General features: G+C 40.7%; 1 protein-coding gene across 1 annotated transcript in view; it reads left to right on the forward strand.

The window, feature by feature from the left end:
- Window positions 1-22,619, forward strand: part of EPB41L4B (erythrocyte membrane protein band 4.1 like 4B) — a 160,174-nt gene that overhangs the window by 118,606 nt on the left and 18,949 nt on the right. Inside the window, exons 18-19 of the mRNA XM_075140834.1 lie at window positions 9,144-9,269; window positions 20,458-20,525. Coding sequence (XP_074996935.1) covers window positions 9,144-9,269; window positions 20,458-20,525 — 194 coding nt within the window. The remainder of the gene's footprint in view (window positions 1-9,143; window positions 9,270-20,457; window positions 20,526-22,619) is intronic.

Genomic DNA, 22,619 nt, shown 5'->3' on the forward strand with positions numbered 1-22,619 from the left:
CTCATGGGACTGGGGTTTGATTTTTAAATTTAGCATTTCCTTCAACTTTGCCTTTTAAAATTTCAGAAGCTGCTGCAACAATGTTGTGATGTAGTTTTAAGTTTAGTTGTGAAGAGTTAGTCATCTAGGCAGCCCAGAGCTGTAAAAAAATAACAACACTTTAAATGATAAAAAAAAAATCTTATTTTTCTACATGAAGAGTCTGTGTTATGCCTTAAAGCGTCCCTGGCATCTGATGTTAGTGGGTGTTTTATGAGTGAATTTTTTCAGGGGTGGCAAAACAGCCGTGTCCCGCTGTTTCTGCCAGAGATCAGAGGCCACCAAGTCGGTGGCTCCTTGTATCCATGTGAGGCAAAATCCACTGTACCTGCACTGTGGGGTGCTTGAGCTGAGTCTGGATAGAGCCACAGCGACCTAGAGCTCTGGTTTGCAACCACATAAGTCCTGAGCTGAACCCAGTGACATCAATGAGAGCATTGCCACTGGCTTCAAATGAGGTGGGTCTGGGCCTCCAGTGACTATATAGACCTGTTAAAAGAAAAGTGGTGTTTTGAGAGTTTTCTGTCAGTTCAAGGGAGAACTCGATTAAATTACTTTACCTTGGTTTTACAGACAGCCTTTTGTTATTGATATTATTTCAGTAAGTGTTAGGGAAATTAAAATCAAAGGGGAGGTGGCAAAGTGTATCAAAAATTAAGCACCAAGGAGCTGTATATCTATATAGCATAATCTTTCTTTTTTCTGGATGAGAGAATCTGGAAGATGGAAGTCAGGCTGAAAATCAGTGAGTCAGGTAAAAAATTAAATCTTGGAATATTTTTTTTCAACATTCTAGTTAATTAAAGTTAATCCATAATGCACTGGATTTTCTGTCATGAAGATTTGCTTGAAGAACCGTGTTCAGGGTGTGTCGTGGGGTGGTGGTGTAGTTCAGCTAAGGGCTGCAGTCCTTATGCCTTATGAATGTGGTCATGAGGCAATGACCTATTTCATGACTTTTGGAGACTTCTGAATTAACAAATGAAGGTGGAATATTTTAGACTTTTTCCCAAATCTATTTGGTTATCAGCTGTGAGGAACTGTCATTTTGTCTGACTGGTTGGTTTGAGCGGGGATAAAAAGTTAAATCATAAAGTAGACAAACTGGCGTGAAATGGAAAAGAAGTCGTCTTTTTCCCGTGGACTTTTCTCAAGTTATTCTCCTAGAAATAGTCTTAACTGGTAATAAGTACAGTTTTTTATAGGCAAAGCTAATTAAGCATTGACATAGTTTGCCAAAGGAAAATTCTCCATCTCACAGATTCATCCAGTGAATACTCAGGTCTTGTGAGAGGAGCACTGTAGTTCAGATATAATTACTGATACTCTGTCTTAACCCCAGCTGAGAACATTCACTTAGGTGCAATGTCCAAAACATGCTTTAAAGGACGATCCTACACTATTGAGCTTATTGACAGCTCAGTTTGGCATATATAAAGGGCTAAAGTGAAGAAGTGAGAGGACTCTCTCCATGTTGACGACAGTGCACAAGTGGATAAACCAGTCTGGCCTGTGTTGCGCAAAAGATCGGAACAGATGATCTCAGTGGTACCCTTGTGATCTCAAAACGAGTAGATTTATGGTCTTTTTTCTTTCTTTAAATGAAAGCTTAAAACACTTTGGTCCTGTATTCCTTCGTACTGTGCAAGTAGTCTCAACAGAGTCCTTGCGACTTCTGCCTGGCAAAGCCTGACCTCTGATCCTCTCGTTCTTCTTTCTTCTCTGAAAATCCGTGGAGGGAGAACTCAACTCTTCTATAATAAATGGTTTTCTTTGGCTTGTCCTGACAGCTCTAGAATCTTGTCCACAGTCAGATGGATTATTTATCTAAGGACTAATTAGTAGAACCCAGTATCACAGCAAGTCAGTGCTTCACAATAAATGCAGCTGCACAGTAAAAGCAGCCTCTGTCTGCTGTGGTGAGACTGCCATCAGCCAAGGTTTAGCTGATGAAAAAGTCTTGCAATGAGCACCAGGAGCTGCTAAATGCTTCGGTTTCTGGCAGAAGCTCAGCAGAAGGCAAGTCTAGAGACATGGGCTGTCTACTGGAAACCCTCTCCTGGCAGTCATAGAGGGTTTGGGTTTAAGAGCTGGGCAGCAATCCTATGAACAGCGGTTACCATGTGAATGCAAAGGAGGCTGGTCCCTCAAAATTCATTAAAATTGCCATTTTGAGCCATCTGAAAATTGTACGTGCTCTTGAAACATGTCCAGAATCACCACCGGAAAGCACCTCAACCATCAAGCCCTCACCTTATAGGCTGTGGGTTGTGACCGACAAATCATTCTGAAGTTCTTTTGGCCCCTTGCTTGTGGTTTCTTCTTCAAGCACCATTTTCTGACCTAGATCCTAGTGAAATGTGTACACAGAGCTCGTAAAGCTAAAACAAACAAACCGCAGGTCTTTGAGCTTTGAGCGGAGCCTGGAGTCGCCTCAGCAGATGGCTTGTCCAATGAAAGAGAGGGACATGCTCTAAATATTGGGCTAACCCTGGGCTGAAATGCTGTGGAGCATCGCCCAGCACAAAGACAGTGGGGCACGTTGGACAGGATTGAACAGCCCTGAACTGTGACAAGCATTTTTTGCTATGAGTGTGGTCTTTAAAGCCCTTTTGGTTATGGTAGTTAACTAGCTACTCAGTCCAGCAGCGAACAGATTTTAATGAGTGGTCAGTGTGTCTAGTTTCTGGCAAAAAAATGAAATGTTAACAGCTCTCCTGCACCACTCCATTGATTTCTATTCTACTAAGTGCTTTTTATTCCCTAATTTTGCATCCCCTGAAATATTATGCTTAAACAAAACCAGTGAAGCAGTTACGAAGCTGCTTCATTTGCTCTATTTCTGAAAATAAAGCAATGGTTTCCACATCTATTCTGGAGTCCCAACATTTACTCCCTCTCTTCCTGTTGCTAATTATTATTTTTTCAAGCAAAGTGCTTTGGGGCTGGAATTTGTCAGGCTTAATAATCAACCCATAGGAGAATTAACAAGAAATTGGGTAAATTAGATTCAGCAGTTAATTAATTCGATTGTCTGCTACAGCAAACTTTGTCTCATGGGAATGATGAATGGATGTGTCCAATTTCTTTTCCAGAGCTGTTTGGTACAGTGGATGTGTCTGTCCACCTACTGAATGATAAAAGTCAGTTTCAACATGCGTTTCATGCCCTTTAGTGCTAACGGACTCCTTAATCTCCAGGAGAGACAAGCCTAAGTGTTGTAGCTGTGAATGTATTTCTGATTTTCCTTCTTGCAAGCCCTTCCTTAGAAAAATATGTTCTCCCATCCTCCCTTGCTCCATGTGTGTGTGTATATATATATAATATAAAGCCAAGTATGTATTGTTAGCACTTCTGAAATCTTGGGAGTCTAGTAATTATTAGCGCAGGTGTAATTATTACATAAAAAGAAAGAATACTAATACAGTTCAAATTGTTTCTACTGCTTTTCCTGGTGTTATGCTCACCCTTCCCCTACACCCCAGGGTCCTAAGGTTGGTGATTTCATTCTGGTAGGGAGCAGAGGGGGTGTTATGATGGTCATGTTCATGGTTTCTTCTTCCTCACTCTAGGATCCACTTTGGGTTCTTTTGTATGTTTGCAAACATGCTTTTGCACCTTGCTCTTTCTTTGCTAATCTGCACCTTCATGTTACACCCAAATTTACTATACATGGTGACTTTTACATATATATGCTAGATACTATGTCTTCGCTCTCTTCATTGCCCCTAAAACCAGTTTTGTCCAGGTCCAGGTCTGCATTTCTTTAACTGGCCATTGGTGAGTTCTTTATAACCATGGGGTCTCCAGGGCCAGCCTGTGCCCCTTGCGTTACCACCCCATGCCTGCGCTCCTCTGCACCACCTCCTGTGTCTCCACTTCTCAAGGCCTCTGTTATCATACCAGCCCTGTGTTGCCGTTTACATCATCATTGTGTTAGAGTCATAAATATCTCATTCTACAAAGAATAACTGCTTGTGTTACTGTTTTCTATGTAAAATTATTGCTGTTACAGCTAAACCTAGTAAAACAAAGCTGCAGACAGATCAAGAAAGGTTCAGACAGAGTGAGCATGTTGAGCCTCAATGGCTTTGCAAACTCTGTTCAAAGCTTATGGCCTTTTGCTAGCATGGCCATACAGGGCTACCCAGTTACAATACTGACTGCTTGCAAATGATACCACTTGCAAAAAAGCTGTGGAACTACCTGCCCCATGCAAAACTGCAAAGACTAAAGCTACTGCAGTTGCAAAAATCATTTGTGGTTTAAAAAAACCCACAAAACCAATTCACTTTGTTGATATATCTGAGACTCTTCTGTGTGATATACTGATCAGAGGGTATACCCCGGGAAACATGGCTACCATGACCCAGTAAGGCTATCATGAAGCTTGGCACTGACAAAGGCAGGATCTAATAATATTGAGCAATAGCATTTTATAAAATAAATTTGATACCAGGAACTACAGAGGTTTGCTCCAAGTATATAAGCATAACAAGATTTACTGGGAGTGATATCTTTCATTAGACCAACTGGTAGTTGACCTGAGGAAGGTCTTGTGTATCTGACAGCTTAAGGAGGGGTTTTTTTGTTTGTTTGTTTTTCCAGATGTATTCTTCTAATAAAAGATGCAGCTTCTGCTAGCAAACTTTGCCTCAAATAAGAATAACACGTAATCATACAGGTCTTACCATTATGGTATCTGTTTGTAATTGCTGTTAGCTATCACATGGAAAAAATTCAATAAATCTCCAAGTGGAAAGGGGGCGAAAGAGTCTGTAGATTTTCATGCACATTTTCAGATGTAGTTGAGTCCCAGGAAACCAAAGGGTTTGACCTTACATAGCTAATGTGCATTCAGAACCTATATATCTGTGTTGTCTTCATTAAAATTTTACCTCCCATTTGTAGTGATGACTAGCAACAAAGAATAGACCTGTGTTCCTAAACAAAATATTAATTCTATTCTTCAGACGTTTCCAGCTAAATATGTGTTTTAAACATACTCTCTGGCTAAGAAGAGGCTATTGATAGATTCACAGAGGCAAAAGATCATGAATCTTGTTCTTGGTACAAAGTTTGATGTGGAACAAAGCATGAACCTTTTAAAGCAGAGACAATGGAAATGTTAAGTACAGGAGTGGTATTTCTGTGTTTCATGCAACTATTTTCATATTCTGTACATGTACTTAATATTCAGTTAGCTTTGCAAACCAAAGCCAGTGTCATCATTATCTAACACTGTACAAATCTGCCTTTGGTTCTAGTATCAGCAAATGTAATTGAATTTAAAGTAAATGTTTGGGAGGAGAAAAGCAAACCTAAGACCTTAATTATACAAAGAAAAAAAGTCATCTAGTTTTATGTGTGTATATATATCTGAGCTTGTTCAACCCACTTCTGTCAAACCCACTTAAATGCAATTCTCCAGTGTTTTCCTTCTCTGGAAAAATGAAGTTCTGCATCAATGGTGAAAGTGATGTGAACACATTGCTATTTTTCAGCACCAGCAGAACTGGAGATGGAAAATTGGAGTGTTATCAGGTATCTTAACTTAATGGTTTTTTTCCTTATTTCTAAACCTTTTAGAATGAGTTTAGGTTGCAATTTTAAGCAAGAATATTATTTCTTTCAAATGCAAGTTTGACTCTCAGACATTCACTTGAAAGGGGCATCTCAGATTCTTTGAAATTACGTAGTAAGAAATGATAAAATTGGAAGTTTCATTAACATTATGCCATATTTAGTTTTCTAATGACTTCCACATAGAATGCTCTTAGTTTATAAATGAAAATAAAATTTTAATAACTGCCAACCTGGTACAACATTTGAATTCCCAGCGGCTGTCTTTATGCTTCCCTCATCACTGCAAGCAATAAGGATTCTGGAAATGTAAGATTTCTTTATTATACAGCAAAATAAAGTAGATTACAGCTTTCATTCTTGCAGCAATATTATGTAGAGATTCCTAATGCAGGCAGGTTTTAGATCTTTGATTTTCTTATAAACTAGTGAAATGAACCATAGAAGGTACTGTATGGTTTTGTATAGTCCTGAACTACTTTTTTCTTTTGCCTTCTTGATGACAACTGTACTTTAGGAGTCAAACTGGAGGATGAACGGGCTTATATGTAAAAGTGGCATTAACAATAGGATCTTATATAGATGCTTGGAAGTGCTAATAGTCTGCAGTAAGGAGGTGCTACTTTGTTCTATGATACGAGTTCACTTTTAGCCTGGATCTTCAGTGCCACTGACTATATGTGTGATAGTCTCAGCTGATCAGCTATGGGAGAGCAGAATTTGGTAATAATTCAGGATGTGCTGCACTGTGGCAGAAAAATCCGTCATTGCCAAGGCAGGCTGGCAAAGAAGCCTTTCACATATGTTCAGAAGCTAGAGGAGGTCTGGGTCAGGTCGAGCACTCCCAAGCCCCTATGAGGTTTGCGTGGAGTCAGCATTTGTACTGGGGCAGGGGGAGGTGGTGGCCTTCGGCTGCTGGCTCAGCACCTGGTGAGCAGGACAAGGCCAAGCAGCAATTGCAGCAGCGTCTGCTCTTCATGTGTGATCAGTCACTGAAGGTGCTGCAGCTCCTGGTGGGGTGCAAGCAAAGCAAATTTTGCTTGCTTGAAGATGAAACCCTTAAAGTGTGACCCAAACAAGGGCTAAAGCAGAACTGAGTGCCTAGGAATGGCTTGTAAGAAGTCCGCAACCTCCAGCAGCAGCAGCAGTTTTCCCTTTTCAGCCAGGTCAGCGAGCATCAGCGTTTGGACCTCTCAAGTTGTGAGAATCTCAGTGTGAGACTTGCACATCAGATCCCGCACTGGGGACAGTCTCCATTACTTGGAGTCAGCTGATATAATCCTGAATACAGCAGGACGTTTAGACCTTTTGAGGGTTCCCAGCTATAGGACGGTCCTGAGGGCTTTTATCTTGCTCTTGGACAATGTGGGGAAATTGGGCAGGGGAGGAGGAACATAAGGACTGAAAAATATCCATATCCATCTGAATAACAGATGGATGGGACTCTGGAACTTTTCAAGTTACAAAACAAGCTTGTGTCCTAAAGAAGCATCGGTTGTCTTGATTTAGCTACTAAAATACAGTTGCTTAATCTTGCTTGACTGAAATGGTATTTAATTAGTATTCAGTGTTAAAACAAAGGTGGGATTTTGCATGGCCTTTAGAAATGCAAACTGCTTAGTGCGTTGTTCTTTCTGCTGTTAGAAATCAATACACTTAAAAGTTGACAATAATAGCAGCCCTTTTAAAGTGTGTAGTAGTGCACTGTGGCTACCAAGACTATCGGTGATGGAAAAGTTGTGCTTTCTTTACAGTTAATTTTGTCCTTTTGAGTATCTCCACTTCTCAGCTTCATGAGTAACCCAGAAAAGACTCCTATGGCAAACAAATATTTCATGGTTCTTTTCATATCCTTGCCAGAACTACCGTCATATTCAAGACTGAATAGATGACTACAGTTCCATAAGTTCCTCCAGCTAGATGCTGTCACTTTTCATTTTAAGTATTTTCTTTTTCCCTTAGGAGGAAAGTGGGGAGAATGAAAAGTCCAAAAATATCTTCCACTAAAAACTGTAAATGTGGCTCGGCAAATACACATGTAAGAATTATTAGAAATTTGCCAGAGAAAAAAAATCTCATGATGAGCAATCCTTTAACAGACAGTTGTTCAAAATCATACCTGGCAGCTGTGGCACTTTGGAGGCAGAAGTCTGCTGGACCAACTTTGCTTACCCATGAGAAATATCTTGCAGTCTCAATGGAGTTCTGCAGAGGTCTGGCTCTTTCCCTCCCCAGTGTTTGCAGAAGAGTTTCCTCAGGCAACATAATTGCATTTGTGATTTGCTCCACTTGCAGAAAGTGTCCCCTGAATCTTGATGTTCCCTTTTGATTGTGATTGTTCGCAGAGCTGAGAGAAGAGTCAGTAAGATTGTAGTTACTGTCAGCCAGTGGGATGCCATGGAGGAGGGCAGAAGGAAGGATAAAGGAGGCAGGTTTTGAAGTTAAAGGACTAATCATATGGTAATTTCAGTGGGTAAAAAATGACCAGTTCTGTCTTGAAATACTTTGCCAGAGGTGAACCTCAAGGATGCGCTGGACCTGGTTTACTGATACCTTGTACCTGTTTTGGCTGAAATCTGAATGACAACATTATCTGTTCTGTCCGGGTGTATACAACCCCCTCACTCCTTGCAGCAATGAGAGTGGAAAATTAATGCATAGCCTAGGCTGTTACTCGGTTGTAATGGCTGTTATGCCATTGCCCAGTTCTTCTTTAAAAATATACAAGATATTACAGTTTGATTGTTTAAGAGTTCACGTTTATAATCCTGGTCTCATTCATACCCTGTTTGTTTATACATTAGTATTACGTTGTCCTTTTTGTTTTCTCTTTTTTTCTTCTCTGCATGGGAAGTTTATTCATGCTGGCATTTCTGCTGGATGTGGTTTGTTCAAGGCACAAAGCCTTTAGGTCATGTTTGGACAGGTCACTAAATTAGCTGTCCTGAGGCTTTAGATTTCTGATCCAGATCACTGCATAGGTAAGGGGTTGACATCAAGTGGAAACAGCAGCAGCAATATTTAAACTCCCTGGATTTTGCTTTTCTTTCTGAAGAAGGAGATTTTGCTTGGCTTGCAATTATGTTGGGATCCCTTCAAATCCCTCTGGTTAAATTTGCAAAGCCCCTTTATATTCTTAGGGTGATGTAAGAAACCAATCTTCACTATAGTTGAGTGTTGTGAACTTTTCCTTCTTCTGCCTTCTGTGGGATATTTTGAGACAATGTTTTCCTTCCTCAGTGTGATTGCAGGTTTGGGCAACCACTCCAGGGCCTGGCTGGGTTTTTTCCACGTATCTTCACTCCACAGCAGTTTCTTGCTTCTATTTCTCAGGCTTCCCTGAGGTTTTTTTCGTCCTGAAAATAGTATCAAGTCATTAAATATTTTGAAAACTTTTAATTGTGGGATGTATATATCAGGGTAAGAACATGGAGGTTTTATCCAGTATTTGACCTTTGACCATTTTGCTAACTTATCTTCCTAATATATGTCACTGTGCTTGTCTTTTATATTAAATCTAGGTTGAAGACAAGAAAGTGTCTGAAAAGACTCTTCATGCCCCTGTGTCACCTTCCTCTGTACCTGACCATATGAAGTGCAACATCCTTAAAGCTCAAGTGGAAGCTGCTTTTAGAGTAGGCACCCAGGTAATCTGTGTTTAATATTTCGCCTTTCTAGTTTTGGCATAACTTACACCAATTTTCCAAAATCACGTCGTTCCTGAGGAAGCACCTTATTTTACCTCAAGTATCCATATTGACCTAGCTTTCTCTAGCTGCTCTGCAGTTTCTCCAGGTAACTCAAAATGATTGATATGATGGAAGTAGGAAATTTGTCCTAACTAACATGATTAATAGAGCTGAGAGAGGCTGAGAAAATAGGAGAGAAGGCCCCAGGAAATCTCCATGTTTTGATTTCGTCAAAACTGTAGTTTTTACTTACTTTGTAGCTGAGAAACAATAACCTTTGGAGTTTTCTGAAGCTACCCACCACTTATGGAAACTGTGGTTAAAGGTATTCTAAAGATAATATTTATGCATCCAGATGCAACCTTATTTTAGGGGATTAACTTTAGATGTCTGAATGTGAAATGTTAGCTAGTCTATTGTTTTCTCACTTGTTTGTGTGCTTTTAACTAAATTTCAAGCTGCTATTTTCACTGCTTGGTCAGTGTTTACATTGGATACATCCTGTTTCAAAAAATCCACAAGTCTTTTAATAATGTCATGCAGCTGAAGACTGCTGCTAGATGGCATGACTGTAAAAAGTTAATTTCCCAATCTAAGTGAAACCTAAAATATGTGATTCTTTTAAAGTGTAATTTGTGGACAAAAGATAATGCCATTTGTACCAAAAAAAAAGCCAAATAGAATGCTTTAGGAACAAAAGTAGAAGCAGAAAGATTGGTATGACTCTTATCCCAAGTTCCTGTGGTATCCTTGTGCATACTATTCCCTTTGAATACAAATTATGTTGGTGTTTCCATCGCTTTGTTTCTTTTCACAATAACATAGCAGGTCAACTTGCCCTGCCAAGGGTTTTGTTAACAATCATCTTTGTGTATTTGTTGTTCCCTGGCAGATCTTTCAACTGAGAGCTAGATTACATCTGGTCTAGCTAGGCCTAAGGAAGTATCAAAATTTGGTTATTCTGACTCCCCTAGATTTCAAGAACAGAAACCATAAATCTGACGGCATGTGGGGGAAGGAGGTTGGGTTTTTTTCTTTTAGTTTTTGCTTAAAGCAGTTGTTTCACCTCTCTGAATTCTGTGTTGTATCAACTGTGTTTTATGCAGCACGTTTCTTGTTTGCTTGCCCTTGGGTTTGCCTTCTGTTTTTCCTGTGTGTCTTTTCTACAGGATGTCATAGTATATTTCCCACGTTTGTATTTTCTCCTGAATATGCTTAATGGTCATGTTTGACTGGATAGTTAAAGACTGGAAGCAGTGTGTGCTGTTGCATTCAGAGTAGAGCATTACTAAAGCAAGATAGGAAATGTGCTGAACATACGCATCTCTCAATTCAACTGCCCTGCCTTAATTTTTCACCCTGAGGCTTTCCAAAGGAGAACATCCTGGGTTGCTTCTTCATGCATGCCATAACTGTATTCTTTAGCTGCTGCTATGTTGTAAATAAGTTTCAGAGCAAGCTGAGCATTCCTGTTTTCCTTCTTACCTGTGTTGTTTTGCACAAGGCTTTAGCAGTCAGATGGGATTAAGTAGGTGCCTATAGGTTTGGCCCCAATGCGAGAAGTCTTATGAATTCAGCGGGAAGGAGGGGAAGCAAACTGTTGTAGAATAGCACGTATTGTGGAAAAACAATGGCATACGGTTCAATTTGAAATCCCTGAAGCTTTCAGTGCTAACGACGTATGGCTTAAGAGTTATAGCCAGTAAGTTAGGACATCATCTTAATCATGGAAATCCTCATTCAACTCCCTGCTTAGCCACAAAATTGCCTGTGCAACTAGAGATGAGTTCTTCTGCACTTGAACTCCCCTCCTGTCAAGTATGAAAGATTACCTTTCCCAGATACATTGCAAAAAACAAGTAGGCAGACACCAGGCAATGGTCAGTCGTTACAGTAAGACGCTGTTGCTATACAAGCACTGGGAAGGGTAAGCAAAACATCCAGGGTGAAGGAATGTGTAGAAACACACCATCTATCACCTAGAAAATGGCAGGAGGGAGAGGGCTACAGGAGGTCCCGATAAACCACCATATCAGCATGCCATAAAACCACCCAGTTATCTTCTCTACTCCCCCCCAACCCAAACAACTAGCTGAATACCAGTAGCTAAGCCATTTCCCAGTGGCAGTTCAGTCATCTTCTGGGACAAGTGAGCCGGGATGGCATTACACTGCCCAGAGACACTTACAGCGTCCTTTTGAGGGAGCAGATAAGAAATAGTTTCTTCATGGAAGACAACTTTTAACTCCATGTGTTCCTCCAGGGCTGTGATCCTGCCCCTCTTTGACCCCATCTGACATATCCTGCTGCCTAGTATTTCTGTAGGACTAACCCTGTTATCCTCTGCCCAATTCTATCTTTTGATGCCAGTTCCATATTAAATCCCTGAGAAGTCCTGCCTTCTGGCCTTATTCTTAAGACTCCAATTTCTCATCTCTTGTTTTCTGTACTGTCAAGTTTCAACTTACAAGGCAGCAAGGGAAGAAGTATATCTAGGTTCTGTAAGACACAGCCTATATTCCTCGAGCTGTAAAGCAAGACAGACTGATTTTCCTCATGTACAGCATAGATTTTCCTTTATTTCACAAAAAGAATGAAGATTTGCTCCCCTCTACTTTGTAAAAGGAAGAAGAAAGAACCAGACTCTGTCTTATGCACACACTATTTGAAATTAAATGTTCTTTTAAAGGCTGGGTAGAGTATCTACTAATATATTTTTAAAACATCCCCAAAAATCTATCGTCTAACTCATCCTTTATGAAACTTCATGGGGCATCTTCATTATACAGTTAGGTGTAAAAGCATGAGAAAAATATTGGTGCATTGTAGAATCAGATCCAAAATTAACACACTGTTGCTTGAAATATTTGTAACAGCTCTCTAAGCAGTGGGAATATTTTCAATACCATATGCTACTAACATCAGGATGTGACAAGTTTATGAAGGCACCTCCTGCATGTAGTAGAAGAAGAAGCTGTTCCTTGTTAATTCTGAGAACAGAGTAAATGTTTGCAACTGGAAAATATAAACTGGGACAGGAAATTTTCTGTAGTTTTCTTTCTTTATGGCAGCTAGACACCAACACAAGAGATAGCCTTAGAAATGAATGATTTCAATGCTTATGATTTCAAAAATAAAAAAAACAGGGGAAATTAGGCAATACATTTGAAAATATATTCTGGAAGATGGTCTCTGCACTGCTTCATTTCAGAATTATGCTGAAGAGCTGTTTATTGCATTCCTAGGGGGCAATACACCATCTCCCCTGGCTATAGTCCTGACTTAGAAACTGAAAATTTTTAAGTTTATGGTGCCGATCACTGAGCCCTGCATGTGGTTTAGAATTATAGAGCAGCAGGAAACACGAGTGAGTTTGTTTATTTGGTGAAGATGGAAATATTTACGTGCCATTCTGCTAGCTGGAGAATCAACTACAGTGTGCATGGGGATGCTGGAAGCTGAATTCAAGAGCACACGGCTGCAGACACCACAGGTGAGGAACGTGAGGATCCCACACACGACTGTGGGAACCTGTGGTTTGCACAGAGCATGCCATACAGTATCTGTAAGTCTAGAGCAAAGGAGCAGCATTTCACAACACACCTTTCAAACTGTGCCACAGGGATCTGCCACCTTCTAGCTGACAGACTGCATATCACAGTTCCCACATAATTAAGCTCCAGGGGAGCACTAAACACTGTGAAGCAACTGACATCTTTTCTTCTTTTTTTTTGCGTCCTTTTTTTGCATTTATTCCAGACTCTTCATTTGAGAGGGAGTGGTATAAAGCAGCAGTGAGGAGCTGCCAGAATACAAAAGACCAGCTCTCCCTGGCATTTAAAACCCCTTTGCAGCTTGCATGAGTCAGTGCTGATATGCTGTGATTGATCAAACGACTTGTTAGTATCACAAAGAGTCCCTTTTGCCAAACAGTTCATGGCCCAACTGATGGAGGAAAGATACTAGCAGGTTTCGGTTGCTATTTATATCCACTTTGGCTCCAGGCAAATCCTAATTATCCTTAGAATTAAGCACAGGCTCCTCAGCAAATGTACAGGGCTTTTTCTTTTGGCAGGCAGTGTGTGTTGTGTTCTAGTAGTTTGTCTTCTACAAGCGGTGTTTGTATTCTCCACCTGTTACTCAAGCTTTCCTAAATCCTTGGGTTGATGTAAGTCTAGCAGGTTAGCAGAGGGAAGGAACTGAGATCCTGTTTCTCACAGATATCTACTGCAGCTGATTTTTGCATTATTCGTATCTTTCTCTGTCTGCAGACAAGGGAACGCCAAGCCCATTTTTAAGGTACATTTTTGCAGCACAGTTTACGGAAGACAACAGAGGCGACATTACCACTGAGCTGTTCCTCACTGAGCATTATTGGTTAGTTGTTAAAATAAAAGTGGTGGGAAAAGGTAGTTTGGAGATGCAGAATTATTTACAAAGAGCATAAAAAATCCCATTCACTTCTGCTTTATCAACCCCAAGGGAAACTCTTGGCTGGCGAGAGGTGTCTTCTATCAGCCAGGTTTGGGTTCTTGAGCAATTGATTCCCCTGCCTTGATTCTCAGAAAACAAAGGGACATTTATGCTGAACAAAGGGACATTCAATCCTCTAGCCCCTTTTACACATTAACTTTCTTCACAAGCTTCTACACATGTAAATTTTTAGGCCAAGTCGATAGCCATCTCTCTCTTTTTCCTCCCTGTCCTTGAAACAGGTACAGACCAATGATCATGTCGTTTTGCTTTAAGTATTGCAAATATGTGAGTAAGTGCAGGTTGCTTGTGCTGTCTAGAGTCGCCTCGAGGAAAGGACTGGACTGTGGTACAGAAAATGTCTGAGGACATGCAGGGGTACAGATGTCATCCTGCAGCCTGTGCTCTCTACTGAGATGCAAGCCATGGCTGCAAATGTAAATGAGACTGGGATCTATGCATTATTTATGGTAGAACGGGTGCATAAGTGAGGTGACTCAACAGTGCTACTCTGTCTTAGCTACATTTTTGATGATTCTTTGCCTTTTTTATTGTGCTGTCTCCTTTAAGGAAAGATTCAAGTGTAAGGACTTGTCAACTTCTAAGTCCACGTGTGTTTGCCATGTATTTCTAGAAAAAATTCACTGTCTTTATGTGAGCTGCATCTTTGGAGCTTTATTCACTTAAGGGGATCTGGATTCAAACCCTAATCAGGTCATGAATGAAAATAGAGTAGGTGAGGGGAAGACACTTGAGGATTTATAATCTTATGTGATCTTTCTTATAATAGGACTTAAACAAATCCTTCTGGATCCCCAGAGGAGTTCTTATCTTTCACTAGATGTTGACTTAAGTACCTTGAAAGGATCAGCTTTTCCAACATTTTAACCTCTTTCCATCATGAATTAGATGCTGTTTGCTTCCCTCTCCTCCTTTCCTCCCTCCCTCCACCCATCCTTATTCACAGCACAGAGCTACTGCACACTTTGACAGTCTTCACACAGAGATCAGAACTGGAATTACGTGAGTATAACAGGTCACAGCTGAGGCGTTCAGGCTGTGGGGGAAGCTTGCACAGCTCCTTATGTACACAATGCCTTCCTTGCTAAAGCTGTTGCTGTTAGTCACCCACTTGGATGAGCAATAAACTCACTGGCGAATTTCAGGCTAAGTAAAAAGAAGCAACTGCGCTGGGACTTTCAACTGGAACAGCAGCGAGCGCAACATCGCGTCAGTTATAATTGCTCATAACAATGGAATTTAATAATGGCTCAGCTTCAAATCCTCTGTGTTCAGTCGCTAGGGGGAAAGAGGTTTGCTCAACATTAAAAGCGAAGCTACAGGAAATGAAGGGTGTCAGAGGTATAAAAATACAAGATTTTGAATGTGTGTGGGCCAGGATGATCAATATACGATACGTGGCAGCTCATTAGAAGTGTGTCAGCAATGATACCTCAAAGTCAGGGAAGGAGCTGAGGAAATGATGCGGCAGCCTTGCTGAGGTACAGAAGGGGAGGGAGGATTTAGATAAACAGAATGTGGGGAAAGGGAAATCTTTAATTTATTCCCTGGGATACTGGAGGCAAATGTGGCAGTGGTGTCACAAGACTGTGACAACACATTGTGGATATGTCAGCTATGTCTCCTAGCTGGCATGTCTGTAAGTGCTAGTACATGATGAGACAAGTACTGTTAATTGCGGTGAAGTGTAGGAGCCCTGCCATAGCCCAGGAGACACATGGTGCCAGGCCATGTTTAGAGGGAGAAAAACAGAATAATCTGTTCCCAAGAGACCTAACCATGATGCTTTTCTGCCTGAAAGGATACATTTGACATATTAAATCACCAAGGTAGGTTTACCTTGGCAGGGCTTTCTTCCCGATGATGTGTTGCTTAGCCTGTATTATCTAATGAGATCAGCCAACAATTGGCGTGGCTGACAAATAACAAAAATGTTGATGAAAAGCTGAAAAATCTGGTATGCTTCAGGCCTCCTTAGCATCGTTACAGAGCCAGAAAGAGCCAAGATTGAGAAGTATTTCCAGGCCACTGCAGTGAAAGCCATTGCTTCCTTACCTTTGAAGATCTCCAAACATGTGATAGCTGTGTTGCTCCCCCTTCCTTTCTGTAACTGGGAACTCTGTGAAATTGCTAAATATGAGACATTATGTGTTTCATATGAGCCTTCCAGACCCTTGTCTTTCTCAGATGAGAATCTGACACCCCCCCTTGGCTGCAGTGATCAGATTCTTCTTGCAGTCTTTTTTGCTGATTCAGGATATTCCTATTGTGCATCAGATGGGGTGAGAGTCACAGCGATACCCCTTGTGATGGAGGAGAGGCACAGAGGGCTCTAGCTCCCAAGGTGTTTGCTTGAGGTTTGAAGAACACAGGCTGCCTTGCCCAGTGCCCCACTGGAGGCTGACCAGCCCACGGTCCCAGCCAGAATTAGTTGTCTGTGCAGAAGCACAGAAGGCTGCAGCCAAAGTTGTGTCTTTCCTGTGTTCTCCCATTTGGTACATGCCCAGTGCAACCAATTGCCATTCTGAGGTCCTGTTCCTCGTCATCCTGGGGCAACTCTTCTTTCACAAGAAAATAGAAGGAGCCGCTGTTCACTAGGCAAATCCAACCACCGGGACTTATGAATTCATATGTGGAGTTGCTCCCACGGGCCAGAAAGTGTTCCCACCCCTGCTGGAAAGCTCAGCAGCGTCTGATGTAGCGTCCCTGGAGCATCTGCCCCCTCTCTAAGGCTCCGAAGGACCTGGCTGCTGGAACAGCAGCAGGGGTTATGGTGCTCAGGAGTCAACTGTTTCAAAAGCAGTTTGAAAACTGTCAGGATCAGCCTGGCAGCCCATAGGTAGATCACTTAGGCAGCTGTGGGCAAAATTTGATATTACTTAGATGTTTTTCTCCTCTTTTCATCTTTTGGTGAAACTAGTCTTCCTTAGCAATCATCTATGAAGAGAGCCTATACAATGGCATTTCTGTCCAGGCATGTTTCTTGTCTCTAGTATGATAAATTAATGCTTTACCTTTGTTTCTAACACCATCCAGAAAGTTAATGGTATATGAAATTGGAACATTAATAATTTTTCTTTTGCTCTGGGCCCAGTGCAGGTAAGAAAAGAGAATGGCATTGTGTGGATGGATTATATGGATCGACCTTTAATTTTGTTTGTTTTGCAGTCTGGTAGCCAGAAGAGCCAACTTGTTTCTCTTTGGGTAATTATTAAATTAATCTGCTTCTGTATAAATGAAGTTTCCAGGCTTGCTATGCCCTGAAACCTCTCCCCCTCAGAGCAGCAGCCTTTCAGTGAGGGGAGAATTTGCTTTAGTTAAGGAGATCTAAGCAGCTCCATGCTGCTGACTCCGTCCTTTTTACACAGCTTTCTGTGGGTGACAGAGCCTCTGCCCGGCTCTCCATATATGTTCCCCATCAGGTACCTCCTGCTAGCCTTGGTTAAACAACCTTGTTCTACTGATGGAGGGCATCCTGCAGTGGAAACCCAAATCCTGGCTCTAGCACATGCTCTTGTTTTCAAATGAAGGCAAACCATCTGGGAATTATATTGTGAGAGTTGTGTACAACTATAACCCTTGTTTTACATTCACATCTTTTCAGTAAGGCTGAGGAAGTCCTTGTGTAGTTAGCGAGTGTGATTTGCTGAGTTAGGAGATAAAATAAAAGAAACATACTGTCACCTGATGACTTACTGGCCTCCTCCTGAAAACAAACAAACCAAAACCCAAAAAGCCAACAAGTAAAGCAAGGGCGATACAGTTCCTGATGGCTGAAGCCCTTTGCAGAAATGTTTGCAGGTATAACATTTTCCTGTGTCTGTTCATCCATAGGCATGGAGGAGAGGCATAGGGCAAGGAGAATTAGCCCATCCTTATTAATGTGTATCTGCCAATGCACACCTGTGGCACCCAGTGTGCATGCCTGCATCACCTGAGGTTGTTCAGGCCTCTACATTTCTTTACATGCTCCCTCTTTCCCTCCAGTTTAGAGTGGGATTACTCACTCACTGGTCTGCAGTACTTACTTGCGGGTACAGGAGTCTTTTCTGTTCTCTAAAGCATGAGTAATAATGGAGAAAATTAATACCAAGAGAAGTTCATTAGGATGCTGATCATGCCGCTTAGGAATACACCACTTCTTGAGATGCAGGCTTAGCCTTCCAATGCAGAGAAGGCAAAAGAGAGTGGTAATGTAGTCACAGAACTGAGAAGAAACCAAGGGTCAACTATTAGGGACTAGCTAATGAGGTCCATGGCTTACAATGTTTAAGTAGGTGGAATTTTGATCATTTCATTCCTGGTCACAGCTCCTGTATTCCATCCTTGATCTCTGTATTCTCTTTTCTATTGTTGTGTTCAAGTGCATCTTAAAATGAAGCTCAATTAATTTGGTGAAAATTGGAATAAAGTAAAAATTATGGTTTTAAAAAGTAGCCAATTTGACACATAATAAGCAGCTACCTTGTCAAGTTTAACAATAAAATGTTGTTAAGACATCAGTGAGGAAGAATAGACTGTGTATTAAGTTTCTGACAGCTGGATTCATGTTTACAGCTTTCAGAAACCCAACAGCTTTATAGAAAGCATTATAATTTATGTAGAACAAAGAAATATTACTTCAGTGCTCATCTATGCCACCAAAGAATAATTTTCAATGCTTTCTCTCAATTCCTTAAAAAACATTTCCTTTCCTTTTAAGAAAGGACTAGATTTTGAATAAACATTATGCTAGACAGACCTATGAGAAGACCAGTTAAAAAAAGAAAGTTTTCTAGAGCTGAGCTAAATTTCTTAAAGTTATGAATTTATTGAAATTTAAAAATTCCACTCCTGGTCCTGAAATTATTCAGAGTGTGACACTAATTCACTGAAGACCTTAGCTGCAAAACGTTTGGTGGCTGAGTTACAACGGTGGTGATGGTGTGATTATGTCCCACTTTTATCTGATTCCTTAATGTTTAGGGCATTTGCCCAGGACTGAGGAAACCTCTGGCTGAGAGAGATTAAACCCAAATACGTAAGAGCGCTATGTTGGGGTGGAGCTTCTCCAGTACCTACCGCTGATCCTGTTCTCCTCTGAGTAAACTAGCTGTAAAGTAGCTTCCTCTGTGTAAACTAGCCCCCTAGGAGAGGGGCAAACCTGCTGATGAGGTTCAGAGGGTCCCCTCTCTGCTGATGAGGGTTTTGGTATCAATATACAAGGTGCAACAACTCTAACAGGAAGGGTTACTGAGGGACTTACCTCAAAATGCTCCCTAACCCATCACCTCAGGTACGTGCTTTGGCTGGAGTGGGCGCAGGACAGAGTTCACTTTCTGCCAGGCTCCCAGTGGTTCCAGTTTAATTGCCCATACAGTTAATTGTGTGTACAAGCTGGAACAGTCTGTTCTCACCATGGCTGATGCTCTGGTAAACGATGACCTGGGAAGTGGCAACGGGAGTTTTGTTCTCACTGGCACAAGGGGGAAACGAACCTAAAACTATCACAACTTGGGGAATTTCTCCAAGCACTGAGCATCCTTACTGACATTTTGTAGTTCATTGCTAAGGTATAGAAGAAACTCAGCTTTGATTTCGTTTCTTTTTCTTATGAGTGCCCTCAACTGGAATACATCAATTTGTGTTGAATGGAAGGTCTCACATCAAATTTACAATATTTTTACATGCCTGTAAAATCCTTTGATTTGGATTTGATGGATTTGAAGGAACCTGTCTTGTCCTTTTCGAAGAGGATGAGACTGACACATTTAATTCAATTTGATCTGGTCCGATGGCCTCGAATTTTTATGGTTCAGATATTGAACACTGAAAAATCACTCTGTCATAGGACCGTATCAGTTCCCTTCTATCCATTTAGCAGAAAGGAAATGTCAGAGCCTGCCAAGTCCATTACTGATTTGGAGATACTCTTGTGTCTTCAGCCAGTATTTTTTGTAGAGGGGTGCAGTGTCGCACTGACACTGGCATTTACACATGGATTGTGGAACCCTACATCTCAGTTGAAAAGTATAATCTACCAACACCTGCCCGAATTGGGCGTTTCCTGGGTAATCAAGCAATTTTCATGTAAGTCATTTTGCAATACTAGTATTTTCAACTCTGTAGACAAATGGTGCTTGAAAGACAGGACTCTGTAATTTATCAGAGAGCAGTAGTGGGTGAGATTTTCTGTGAATTGCATGTGCACTGTGATTATATCTAGGGGATCCCATTTTTCAATTAATTTTTCAAAGACTGAATGAAAAGTTGGCATCATTATTTTGATTAGACTACATAAATATTTATTCTACTCCGATTAAAAGAACAACTCAACTGCAGTATGTTTGCCTGGGTTGATTTTTATTATTTCTGCTCAAATACTTCCTGGAGGAACCGTAAATATCAGCGTTCCTTTCTTTCTCCTCCTTTATCCCTATCCAGTCTCTTCCTAACACTGTTGCTCTGCACACTGTACATTGTAGCTCATCACAGTGAATCTCAACTGTAGGAGAGGAAAAAAAAAGTTACTGTGCCTTTTAAATCTGGACAGAGTAGGCATTTTGGGTATTGCAGTTTTCTGGGGTGCTTACAGGAATATTTTTTTAACGAACAGTTGTATTATCCTAAGTGTATGGATGTTGTACTAAACTTTGGCTCCTTCTTTTAACAGGCTGTGAAAGAAGAGACCTCTTTTGTAAATCCCAGTAAGACCTCCAGCCTGCAGGACCCTAATGTAAGGTCTGTTGCTTCTTGTCCGTAGGGAAGACATCAAATAAATGCATGATACAGTGAGGCATTTTCTAAACATTATCTCAAACAGGTGTTAAAGGTCAGTTTTCTCATCCCCAAGTTGCTGTGTAAAGTTCACGAAGCAATGACCTGAGGAGAAGGTGTCTGTCAGAAGGGTGCTTATTTTATACACATACATCAGATATAGTTGAAGAATTAATAAAAGCTCAACTTTAAAAATCATATCAAGTGTATATACTTAAACAATTGGTAAAAGCTCAAAGTAAAAAATCAGGTCTAGTGACAAACTTAGAAAAGCTTATATAAAAATAAGTCAGCTTTCATAGCTTCTGTATCAGAAATGTGCTAGGTGTCCAAACTGGAATGTCCTTGCGTTTGTGTTTTTCTGATTTGTGCAAGTTGTTTTTGCAGAAGAAAAGGCATTTGGTATACAGAAAAATGGCTCATTTGCAGGCACTAGTGACTACTTTGGATTGTACTTTTATTCTGTTGATAGTGGATAGTAATCTTCCTTTTATGAGGTAGCCATTCTGAAGAGGCATATTAATTGTAAACATCATTTGAATGGCACAATATGCTGTCTTTCTGCAAGTGATTAGAGAGGAGGTTACAGTATGGCTATTTGGAAATTGCCTGCATCTATATGTATGGTAATGCCATCACTTTGGACATCTTTCATGTCCAAATCTGAGAGCAGAGTTTGATGAAAAAAAATTATGGATTTAAAGCATGGCAATCACACTAGCTGTTAATCAGCTAATTATGCTGGTGTATATGCTATATATATGTTAATGTATATGTAATATACATATGTGCTAGAGCACTAGTCATCTCATGATTTTATTTCATAACTTTCTGGTGGTGACTCTTGCAACTGAAAGCAGACATTGAAGTATCTTATAGAAAAGGCTGGATGAGTGGGGTAATGAATTATGTTTGACAAATTAAATAATTCTGAACTCAAAAAGAAATAGTTACAGTTGTGAAAATTTGTCAACCCTTTTTTCAAATGTGTATCTTTCCTATACGGCGATAAATCAGCCTTCAAAAAATGTTTCATTCAAAAATTCCTTTCTGATCAGATTGGACTAGCAGAGCTGCTATGTTTGCTTAGTGAAAGCAGCTACCTAGAGAAGAACAGTGAGGATGGTTGGTGGTGCTGAGGCAGGAGGAGACATGAGGGGCAATGCTATTGCTTTCCGTGGCAGTTCCTGGCTTGCCTATAGCACAGCTGTGATTCCCAGTTCCCCACATGTCCCTCATCTCAGGACACCCTGCAGAGCTGTAATTTCTAGCCTGGCAGGCCGTGATTTTCCCATTTGTTTGTCCAAGGGGCTGCAAAGTCTACTTGATATTTAGAATCACCCACTTTTCTCCTGTGCCATTGCCCTTTTTAGACCTCTACAAAACTTTCTTAGGACCACTGAGAAAATTCAACACGTATGTTACACAGTGACCTATTTCTTCGTTTAATAGAAATGGGTTTCATGTATTGTCTGTGCCACAACACCCTTTGTTGTGTTGCTGTCACTTCCAGAAGCAGTTCAGGAGGACCTGGTTTGTAAAGCTCTGTGTGATTTGGAACATGGCTAAAGACTTGTTTTCCTTCCTCACCTTTGCTGAACTTCTGCATAACATCTGTAGAAAAACCTTTCTATTTCACATTTTGTAATAGATTCTCTCCTTCTTCATCATGCTGAGCTGCAAATGAATTGTGTGCTTTGTGAGGTGAAGTACTATTCAGCATGAGTAGGGATGGCAACCTGGTTGCAAAGCTATTTTACCGTTTTCTTTTGCATACATCCAAGCTTATAAACTCATAAAAGCCACTTTGGAGTTCTCAGTATGCAACAGTCTGGTGTATATTTGTCTAATATTTATTTTTATCTGGTTTATGTCAAGCATTGTTTCCTCTACAGTCAGTTGTGCCAAATGAAATGGTATTGTTTTATTGCTTTGTGTCTGTGTCCTGGAGGTGCAAATATACAAGTAATCAATGCTCAGGGATAGACTAATTTTAACAGCTTGCAAAAGTCAGAGAATAATGCAAAATAAAAGTGTCTAACCAATTCTCTTCCTCCT

This window comes from Calonectris borealis, chromosome 2 (assembly GCF_964195595.1).
Source record: "Calonectris borealis chromosome 2, bCalBor7.hap1.2, whole genome shotgun sequence".
NCBI classification, from domain to species: Eukaryota; Metazoa; Chordata; class Aves; order Procellariiformes; family Procellariidae; genus Calonectris; species Calonectris borealis.